Here is a 10783-nt window from a genome sequence, read left to right as displayed (position 1 = left end):
GGACCAGATACTCTTAGCCTGAGAACGAAGCACGGACCAGACAGGATGGGTCAGATTATGCTGTAGTAACAGCAGATCTAAAATATGGGAACTTGGGATCCCTGGGTGGCTCAGCGGTTTGACGCCCGCCATTGGCCCAGGGCATGATCCTGGAGACCTGGGATCAAGTCCCACATGAGGCTCCCTGTGTGGAGCCTGCTTCTCCCTCTGCCTGTGTCTCTCCCTCTCTGTGTGTCTCTCATGAATAAATAAATAAAACCTTTAAAAAAAACTTTTTTTTTTTTAATACTGAAACTTAAGGTAAAACCACAAGGTCATTGCTCAGCCACACCATGTACCCTCCACATTAGTGGGGGCTCTGCTCCCTGTGGTCCCTGTGCTGGGCGGAGGCTGCCATCACCAGTCACAGCGGCAGGGGACAGTGCTGGGCTCTTGCACTGCCAAGTGATTCCCTCACCCTGCTCCCAGCCTGCAGGCCAGAGTGTGTCACAAGGACCCTCCCAACTGCAAGGGGGACAGGGAAGGGTCATTTCCAGGCTGACAGGTGAACAGCAGAAAAAGATTTCTTGCAAAGAGGGCTGTGCTCAGTGGCTCCAGCCCGCCATGAGCCAGAGAAGCCCGGTCCAGGCCTCCTCCAGGCTTTTGTACAGCGGCATAACCCATGGGGTATGCGCCTCTGATGCAGCCAGTCTCCTGTTGATGGACCGTTCTTTCACAACAGGATCTTTCAACCTGTTGTGATCATAAGCAATACAATGAATAACCTTGGCAGTGTCTCGGCTCACACATCAGCGAGTCACTTAAACTCTGTGATGGTCTTCTCACGCACCAACAGGCCTCTCACCACCTTGGACAGGCCACTGCCAGCTCTCCCAGGCTGTGTTGTTTCTCTTGGCCCGGCTGACATGGATTGGTAAAAAAACAGCCTGGGAGAGCCACCTGGATCGCCCAAGATGCAAGAGAAAGCCAGGAGGGCCCCTCCCTGAGCAGACGCAACTCACCCTCCTACCAACCCAACCAAGGGCTACCCGGAGCTCCTGTGCTCCTACCCACATACCCACACCCCTCCTCACCCAGACCCCTTGGCTCTGGGGCTCTGCTGTCATGGACGGAGGGCATGTGGCAGGCGGCCTGCCCAAACTAGAAAGCATAAGTTTATTTTTTTTTAAAGATTTTATTTATTTATTCATGAGAGACACACACACATGCACACAGAGAGAGAGAGAGAGAGAGGCAGAGACACAGGCAGAGAGAAGCAGGCTCCATGCAGGGAGCCTGATGTGGGACTCGATCCTGGGACTCCAGGATCAGGCCCTAGGCTGAAGGCAGGCGCTAAACCGCTGAGCCACACAGGGATCCCCATAAGTTTATATAAGGGAGGCTTTTCTCCCTCTAGACTGTGGGCACCTCCAGGGCAGAAACCATAGTTAGTTTTCTTACTGGTATTTTTTTTTTTTTTTATTCCTGTTCCTAGAGTTCAGTAAACACTAGGTTGAGAACCCTAAGAAGAAACTCTGATGTGTTTTAGGATTCCAGCATCCAAATTGGCTGCCCCCTCCCTCCCCTGAACCTGTTGAGGATCTGAGAGCCCTCCCCACAAGAAACTCGATGCTCACAACACTGCTTCTCACTTGAAAATTTTATTGGTCAGGGAGAAAGGAAGTCAGGTAGCCCCCCAGCTTCCCGCCCAGGGTTCCACAAGCTCTCACTGCTTCCCGTTGCCATTGATGGGGCGGTTCACGTGCTCGGGGGACGACAGGAATGCCTTGAGCTTGGGTCTGGCGCTGAGGCGCGCCACATAGGCCGAGAGCAGGGGGAAGGAGTCCAGGCAGCTGGGGGCCAGGACCTGGTGAATCAGCAGCAAGTCCAGCAGGTTGTAGTCCGCGAAGGAGATCTGCAGGGCAGAGGGCAGGGGGCCAGGGACTCAGCAGATGGGGGCATGGCGGTCAGCGGGGAGGGAGTCTGAGCTGTTCCCTAAGTCTGCCTAGTTTTGCTGAGTAACTCGTTTATGCGTTCCCTCTGCATCTATGTACCATCTTTTAAGAAGAGAACAGTGCAGAGGGGACAGGGTCAGATGCTCACCTGGTTGCCCACGATGAAGGCCTGGCCCCCCTCATTCTGGGACAACAGCGTTTCAAAAGGCTTCAGGTAACCTGGTAGTGCCTTCACATACTCCTCCTTTCCTGCCTCCTGCCAGAAAGATACCGCTGCATGTTACCCTCCTGATCCTCACTGCTGCCTGCCCAGCCCCTGCCCCAGCCCTCAGGTGCCCCTTCTGTTTGCCCCCCCCATTTCAGTGAATCACCACCCACCCAGGTCAGAGCCCTCGATGCTCCTCTGCTCACTCCTCAACCACAAGCCACTGCCACATCCTGTCCAGGTCAGCTGCTGATTCTTCTCTACCCCATTCCCACTTTTCCACCTCTGCCATGATCCCTACTCCAAAAGCCTCAGAAGATCCTTCTAGACCTCACACTGGACACGGCTCTGCTTTGACTCCTCAGTGGCTCCCCCCACTGCCATCAGGGGTTATCCAACCAGCAGTATCAAGGCTCTCGGGGCCTGGACCCGTTGCTCATCCAGCTCCAGCTCCAACTCCTGACTTTCCCTCTCCCTCTCCTATAGGTACACACATGACTTGCCTCCACTCTTCTGGTCCCAGATCCCCAAATACACTCCATGTCTTCATACTTTATGCCGCTGGAAGTGCCAGCACTCCCTTCCAGGGGCTGGCTGTAGCTCCTCCTCCTCCAAGCCCTGCCCTCTGCAGCCCAGGCTATCAGGAACCAGGTATGGCTCCTGCCCTTGCAGGTTGTGCCATTGCCCTCTACTTGACTGGGTCCACCCCCAGCAGTGAGGGTGAGGGCTAGGTCTCGTTCCTAACAGCTCCTGGTCCTTGGCACTGAGCCCAACCCAGCCCAGGGACCTTGACTCAGGAGGAAGGCTGGGCCAGAGCCACATGAGGGCTGAGGAGTAGGGTGAGAATACAGGACGCCTTTGTTCGCACCATCCCTACTCCCAATCCCCCCCACGTTGTGCCCACCTCCCGTGTCCACACCCTGTGCCCGGGCTCACATAGTTAGTGTAGATGAGGAGGGCGTATTTGCAGCGGAGATCCTCCACACCATCGTTCACTACATCCAGCAAGGCCGCCTCCTGCTGGTCCTTCCCGTAGAGCCCTGGGTGGCAGGAGAGCAAAATGCAGAACTGGCCACCTGACACACTCCTGCCAGGCCAGGCCATTGCCTGTGGGCACAGCCAGGGGGTGAGAAGGAAGATGTGGCCAGAAGGGACAATCCTGATGCACAGTAAGTGCTCAGAACTTAGCAAGAGCCAGTGTGGCAGTGCAAGGTAGGCAGACCTGGGGTTGACAGTGGGCAATTTATATAACCTCCTCAAGCCTCTGTTGCCTCCATTCCACGGTGTTACCAGGCAGCTTGACTTAAGTGAAAGAGGTTCAGAGGGCAGGCACCAAGATGTGAGGGAACACTGGGCTGATGCTTCTCCACCCCTGCTCTGGGCCACCTGCAGCCTCAAGACTTACCAAGGGAGCGGCCCAGGTGTCGCAGGATGGCATTGGACTGGTACAGGGTGAGGTCTCCGTCCTGGAACTTGGGGAGCTGCCCGTACAGCTGGAGGGTGGCACAGCTCTGTCAGCAGTGCTGAACTTGGCTGCCCCACAGTGGCGCTGCCCCACAGTGGCCCAGCCCCTGACCCCCTCTGGGCACAGTCACTCACACAGGAGGCCTTGAGTGAGCCCTTCATCCAGGTCTCCATGGTCACCACCTCCTCCTTCCAGCTCTGGCCCTGGTCAGCCAGCAGCATGCGCATGGCCTCACAGCGCCCTGGGGGAAGGCGAATTGGCTGGTTGGATGTGTGCAGAGACCCCAGGCTCAGAGCACTCTCGAGGGCCCATGGGGGCAGGAACTGCTCCAGTGACCTCACTGGACTAGGGAGGGGATGGGCCACGGTGAGGAGGCTGGATACTCCAGCCTAGGGAGCTCAGGGGCACAGGGAAGGAGGCCCCAGCTGGTACCCACGTGATGGAGGGGTGCGGTGGAGGTCTTGGGCTCTCCCTCAGGGGGTAAAGGGGTGTGGGCTGCAGCCCCAACCTCTGTCTCCCTCAGCTCCCAGTCATGGGGTCCCTACCTCGAACAGGGAAGTAGGTGATGGTGTAGGGTGGCACTGCAGCAGAGGGAGAGAAGTTTGTTAGAGGCCGGCGGAAGGATGTTACAGAGGGAGAGCGAGCACCAATCTGTCATCCCTGGAGTCTCATTTCCTGCTGTGCTCACCCTGGGCCCTAGGAGCCCGTCTCTGCACTGGAGGCGCCCAGCCCTCCCCGCCCCCCCCCCCAAAGCCCCACCTGCACGCTGCTGGCCCCGTGGGCCCCCTGGATCCCCATCCCGGCGCTGCGGTGAGGGCGGCGGGGATGCACGGCCTTGCAGGGCCTTCCAGGAACTCTGACCCGGAGCCAGCGGTCAGGCCTCCAGCCGGGAGCATTCCGAGGCCCCCGGGAGCATCAGCCCCTCCCCAAGCAGGCCCAGGCGGCAGGGACTCACTGGTTGCAGCGCGGGTGGCGGTGGCGGCGGCGGCGGCGGTGGCGGCGGCGGTAGCAGTGGCAGCGGCGGCGGCAGCAGAGCTCAGGCCCCGGCCAGGCCTCCAGCCTTATTAAGGGTCGTCCCTCCCACCCCGTCCCGTTCCGCCCCGTCCCGCCCCAGTGCTGAGTCACCGCGCTCCGGAAGTCCGGCTCCCCACTCCCCTGCGGGACCCGAACCCTGCTGGCGCCCCCCGCCCGAGGCCCCCCGCCCCCCTGCGCCCGCCGCCCTCGGGCAGGACGTGCGGATCCTCGGCCTGGCGCTGGGGGCTCGCTGGCGAGGGCGAGGGCGAGGGCGAGGGCGAGGGCACCAGCTGCCGAAGCTTTCGGTGGCCTTGGGGTTTGCCGATTGCAGCCTCTAGCCCTGCTTGGTTGTCAGACCTCAGAGGCACAAACCCTTTGTCCACCTTCACAACAGAACAGGCAATTATTTTACCAGCAAAATGGGTTTATTCAGGAATAGCAAAGCAGCATTATTGGAGACAAGCAAGCTGTGGTGAAACCCTGGGCGACACCAGGGGGTTAGACAGAAACACCGCCGGAGAAAAAGGAGGGAGTGGGGGGCTGCTTTGAAAGGTCTACTGGAAGGAGGGAGGTGGTGAGTTGGCTGAGTTGTGACAGTTTCTCATTGGCTGGGCTTATTGGCAAAGGGGGAGAAAATCTCTATTTTCCTCCTGCTGGGGTAGTAGAATGGGAGTCTTCCCATTGCTGTCCACAGCGGACCAGGAGCGGTCCTAAGTGAGACACCCCCCCAGCCCCCACCGCATTTTAAACGAGGTTTTCTTTATTCAGGTTTACATTTATCCCTTTTGATCAAGATCTTCCCCCCACCTGGCCCCAAGCATCCCTGATCAAGAGTCAGGTTTTCCAAAATTCAGCAACTTTTGTCCTTTGGTGCCAGGACTTTTGTCCTTTGGCCTTTCTTGGGTGTCACGTCCCACATTGGAGGGAAACTACACATATCCAAAACCCCTGAGGCTGCATTCAAGTAACAAGGAATGGTAAGATGGAGCACTCGGGATTTCCTATCTAAAGTCTTCATCTTTTCAAGGTCCTGCGCATTGTGAATCATCTCAAAGTGTTGAACAGCACCACCTTATTGGGTACATGTTTCTACAATGATTTGACAAGCCATAGCTACAGAACTTAAAAGTAATTATACAGAGCATAGTTAAATTATACAAAGTATAATTATGTGATACAAAATATAATTAAAGGCAAACATGACAATTCTAAATTGTAATGATGGTTCTGAGCCACTACCCTAAGCCTGAAGGTAGCTAATGAACGCATGAAAGGACCACAGAGAATCAGGTGAAATTTACTTTAGCCAATGTGCTTGTTCTGTAATTTTGTGCAATCGGGTTTCACTTCATCTGAGTTTATCCGCATGTAGCTAGACGTGCTGTATGCTTTCACACAGACACAACTAAATAATCCAGGATTGTGCAATTGTCTCCAACTACCTTAGGCAAACAAATTGAGTTGGGGCTGTGGCTCTTTGGGCTGTGGAATTGGCCTGCCCTCTTGATGTTAGGGAGAGATTTCTTTTTTTTTTTTTTTTTTAATTTATTTTTTATCTATTTATGATAGTCACACACAGAGAGAGAGAGAGAGAGAGAGAGAGGCAGAGACACAGGCAGAGGGAGAAGCAGGCTCCATGCACCGGGAGCCCGACGTGGGATTCGATCCGGGGTCTCCAGGATCGCGCCCTGGGCCAAAGGCAGGCGCTAAACCGCTGCGCCACCCAGGGATCCCTAGGGAGAGATTTCTCTTTTTTTTTCTTTTTTTTTTTTTAAAAAGATTTTATTTATTTATTCGTAGAGACACAGCTAGAGAGAGAGGCAGAGACACAGGCAGAGGGAGGAGCAGGCTCCATGCAGGGAGCCCGACGTGGGACTCGATCCAGGGTCTCCAGGATCATGCCCTGAGCTGCAGGCGGCGCTAAACCGCTGCGCCACCGGGGCTGCCCTAGGGAGAGATTTCTTTTTTTTTTTTTTTTTTTTTAATTTATTTTTTATTGGTGTTCAATTTACTAACATACAGAATAACACCCAGTGCCCGTCACCCATTCACTCCCACCCCCCACCCTCCTCCCCTTCTACCACCCCTAGTTCGTTTCCCAGAGTTAGCAGTCTTTACGTTCTGTCTCCCTTTCTGATATTTCCCACACATTTCTTCCCCCTTCCCTTATATTCCCTTTCACTATTATTTATATTCCCCAAATGAATGAGAACATATAATGTTGTCCTTCTCCGACTGACTTACTTCACTCAGCATAATACCCTCCAGTTCCATCCACGTCGAAGCAAATGGTGGGTATTTGTCATTTCTAATAGCTGAGTAATATCCATTGTATACATAAACCACATCTTCTTTATCCATTCATCTTTCGTTGGACACTGAGGCTCCTTCCACAGTTTGGCTATCTGGACGTGATTCTGGGACTGCCTCCACAGGAAGAACTTTTCTCCCCAGGGTCAAAATAAGTGCCAATGAAAACACGATTAGAAATCTCTCCCTATCGTGGCCATTGCTGCTATAAACATCGGCCACGATAGGGAGAGATTTCTAATCGTGTTTTCATTGGCACTTATTTTGACCCTGGGGAGAAAAGTTCTTCCTGTGGAGGCAGTCCCAGAATCACGTCCATCTCCTGGGAACTCCCCTTCCAGGCAGCTGTGGAGAACCAATGGGGTAGACCAGTGAGAGGCTTCTGATTTGTTGTGGAAAGAAAATAGAATGGTAAACACAGCAAGAGCACATAGCCCTTTTACCCTCCAGCTGGGACAATAAGTTGCCCTAGCATAGACATCATTGTCAAAACCTCCACATTTAGAGTAGCCAGGGGACATGCAGAGGGCTCCCTCATATGTACTAGCATGTGTCAACCCATTGGCCAGTATAGAAGCATTAGCACCCTTCACCCAAGACTTAGATACAATTACCTAGATGTATGGGTATGTCAGTAAACTTATAAACAGCTCTATTTATACTGGTCACCCTGCATTGTATATATACATATATATGACATATATACACATACATATATATAAATATACAAATATATTTAAGAATTTAAATATATATTTTATATATTTAAAATATATTAAAATATATATTTTTATATATATATATACATACACACACATATCAAGGTTTCTGGGGACAAATCTAACAATTTCACCTTTTTACAATGACTGGGAAATGTGGATGAGAGCCTTATCTGTCTGAAGAAGAGAGGGAGAAAATAGAGTAAGAAGCAATAGTGAGGGACACCTGGGTGGCTCAGCGGTTTGGCACCTGCCTTAGGCCCAGGGTGTGATACTGGAGACTCCGGATGGAGTCCTGCGTTGGGTTCCGTGCATGGAGCCTGCTTCTCTCTCTCTCTCTCTCTGCCTCTCTCGCTCTGTGTCTCTCATGAATAAATAAATAAATAAAATCTTAAAAAAAAAAAAAAAAAGAAATAATAGTGAGACAAGGACACACAGGCCTGGCCCACTCACCTTGGGAAAGCTGTCTCCACCAGGTCTGCTTCAAATACTGGAAGTCTTTGCTTTCAGCTCACCAATCCATGTGCAGGCCCAACAGCTTTGGTACTTTCTTTAGATGTTATATATGAATCCAAGAGTTGATTCCCTGAAGTTAGTGACATCAAGGCTGGCTAATGGTACGTAGTAGGGTCTTTCCCCACCCCAACTCCTCCCCCAGAGAGTTAGAAGAGAATCTTGGAGGTGTCTTTTCCAATGGAGGAAAAAAAATCTGTCTGTTGCAAGGTGTGAGGCTTAATATCTTTGTCTCCTGGGAACATGCTGTAAAGAAGTTCTACCAAAGTGTGTTTTTTTTTTTTTTCAATAGAAGCAATTAGACCTTTATTGAAGTATATCTCCTTTTAAGAGCTGTGGATCAAAGGAGGCAGGGGTCAAGTGCATTAAACATCCTTGGTACTATTTCAAAGGGTGAAAGTCCATGAGTTTCAAGGAGGACAGATTTGAGACTTTGAAGGACCAAGGGCAATGCTTTGGACTGAGGTATTGGAAAGGCTTTTACAAATTTTGCCAGTTGAGTCTTAACTATGTCTCAGTGTGTTGACTAGCCCTGACATCTGAGGATGATAACCACGGTGAAAGTGCTATAGGACTGGTCGAACAGTACAAAGCTATTAGAACACCTGCCCAGTGAAGTAAGTTCCCTCGACCACTATGAAGCATCAGAGGAACTCCCCCAGGTAGGAATAACCTTTCTAAAATAGGATTTTAGCCACAAAAGAGGCCATGGCTTGCCTACAATGAAAGCTTCAGTCCAGTGAGAAAACATGCAACCCACAATTGAAACATATTTATATCCATGAGACGGGGCAAGCCGAATAAAATCCATTTGCCAAACCTCAAATAGTCCATTGGGCAATTTTAAATGCCCAGGGGCAGTATGGATGGGCTTCTCATTGTATTTTGGATAGGTGGGACAAGCAAGATGGGCATTTTTGGTGTGTGATGTTACTTTTTTAAAAGATTTTATTTATTTATTTATTTATTTATTTATTTATTTATTTATTTATTTATAAAAGAAAGAGAGAGAGCAAGAGAGGGAGGGTCAGAGGGAGAAGCAGTCTCCACTGAGCAGGAAGCCCAGGGCAAGGCTCCCGGGATCATGACCTGAGTCAAAGGCAGATGCTTAACCGACTGAATGCCCCAGGCACCCCAGCATGTGGCATTATTAATTTTTCCCTATCAGTGTTGATTTTTACAGGGTGTCATATTATCAGTAGACCAATTATCTAATGCATGTACAATGGTTAGCGATGGGAATTTTAGTCTCTGGCAGGACTGGATTACATTTGGCTGAAACCAAAGTCCTCTCTTTTTATCATACCAACAATTATTAGATTTCCAATATTGTTTTCCCTCTCTGGGGCCAATTGTTGGGCATCTGGTATCAAATTTTTTCTAGACTGTCATTTGGAAGAGCATCCCTTTGGACCATGACAGAGGTTGAGCTCTTGGTTTCCTTGAGCATTTCTGGTAGAAACATCAGCAATGTGGTTTCCTCTGGCCTCTGGGAGGTTGGGTGTCGAGTGCCCAGGAACCTTAATAACAGAGCAGCTGCAAGTGTGTGGCATCTAATACATTTTGGACATAGGAGCCATTTAACATTTTATCCCCACTGGAGGTAAGGATACCTCATTGTTTCCATAACATTCCAAAGTCATGAGCAACGCCAAAACATACTAGTTGTCGGTGTAAATGCTTGCGGTTTTACCCGTGACCAACATACAAGCCAGAGGAAGGGTGTATAACCCAGCCTGTAGGACTGAAGTGGCCAAAGACAAAGGTGCTGCCCCGATGACTTCAGAAAGAGTTATAATAGCCCTATAATAGCCCAGTGTTTTCTCTTTTTATCCTTTACATAAGAACCATCCATAAACCATGAACAACTCTGCACTGGTTTGAGGAGGTTCCTGTCAATTGTCATGGGGAGTCAAAGGGGGGATCTGACAGCATCAAGCAGTGGTGAGGGGGTCTCCTCAGTGAAAAGGGGAAGAGTAGCAGGGTTAAGGTTATTGCAGCAAGAAAAACCTATGTGAGGAACAGTTAGCAGAATGGTTTCATAGCAGGTGAGGTGACTGCTAGGTGTTGAGTGTGAGGATAATCAGAGGGCTTAGGCTGCAGGGGGCACAGGACAGTTAGGGGACCCTGTGACTATTTCTGCAGTGACCTTAACAAAAAGGACAGGAATGGCAGGAATGGTTCTGAGGTAAGGGCATATCCTCGAGCCCCAGAATCCATCATTGGCTACCATACCCTATGAGCCAATGGGTCAATGGTTGTCCCATATTTTTGGATGAGCACTCTGAGAGCATTCCCTTCCTTCTCACATACAAAGGGAAAGGCAGGAAGCTGATAATCAGGATGGCCAAGGGCAGGGGGGTTATTAAACTTCACTTTAGGAGCATCTGGCTGGCTCAGTCGGAAGAGCTTGTGACTCTTGATCTCAGCATTTTGAGTTTGAGCTCCATGTTGGGTATAGAGATTACTAAAAAAAAATTAATTAATTAAAAAAATTATCTTTAAAGTTTCAAAAGCTGTGTCATCCTGATCTTTCCAAACAATAGAATTGGGTTTTCCTTTTTTTTTTTTTTTTTTTTTGTAAAACACATAGGGGCTGGGCAATAAGAAGTTTGGAATGTGA

At 50.6% G+C, this 10783-nt stretch overlaps 1 protein-coding gene across 4 annotated transcripts; it reads right to left on the bottom strand.

Annotated features, from left to right (window-relative positions):
• Window positions 1–1624: 1624 nt before the first annotated feature.
• Window positions 1625–4681, bottom strand: LOC144292415 (glutathione S-transferase P). Of its 4 annotated transcripts, none has more exons than XM_077862634.1 (7): window positions 4560–4681; window positions 4150–4185; window positions 3739–3845; window positions 3545–3632; window positions 3076–3179; window positions 2083–2190; window positions 1625–1894 (listed from the first exon to the last, which is right to left on the bottom strand). In XM_077862634.1, coding segments are annotated over exons 1-7 (633 nt in total). In that variant the 5' UTR covers window positions 4561–4681; the 3' UTR covers window positions 1625–1705. The 4 variants fall into 4 exon arrangements, with proteins under 4 accessions (XP_077718760.1, XP_077718763.1, XP_077718762.1 ...); XM_077862637.1 differs by lacking the exon at window positions 4560–4681 and adding an exon at window positions 4364–4381; XM_077862636.1 differs by lacking the exon at window positions 4150–4185 and having other exon boundaries at window positions 4560–4593.
• Window positions 4682–10783: the final 6102 nt, after the last annotated feature.

Source organism: Canis aureus, chromosome 21, assembly GCF_053574225.1.
Source record: "Canis aureus isolate CA01 chromosome 21, VMU_Caureus_v.1.0, whole genome shotgun sequence".
In the NCBI taxonomy this organism is placed as follows: Eukaryota; Metazoa; Chordata; class Mammalia; order Carnivora; family Canidae; genus Canis; species Canis aureus.
The sequence above is the reverse complement of the archived record's forward strand: the minus strand, read 5'-3'. Positions and strand labels throughout refer to the sequence as shown.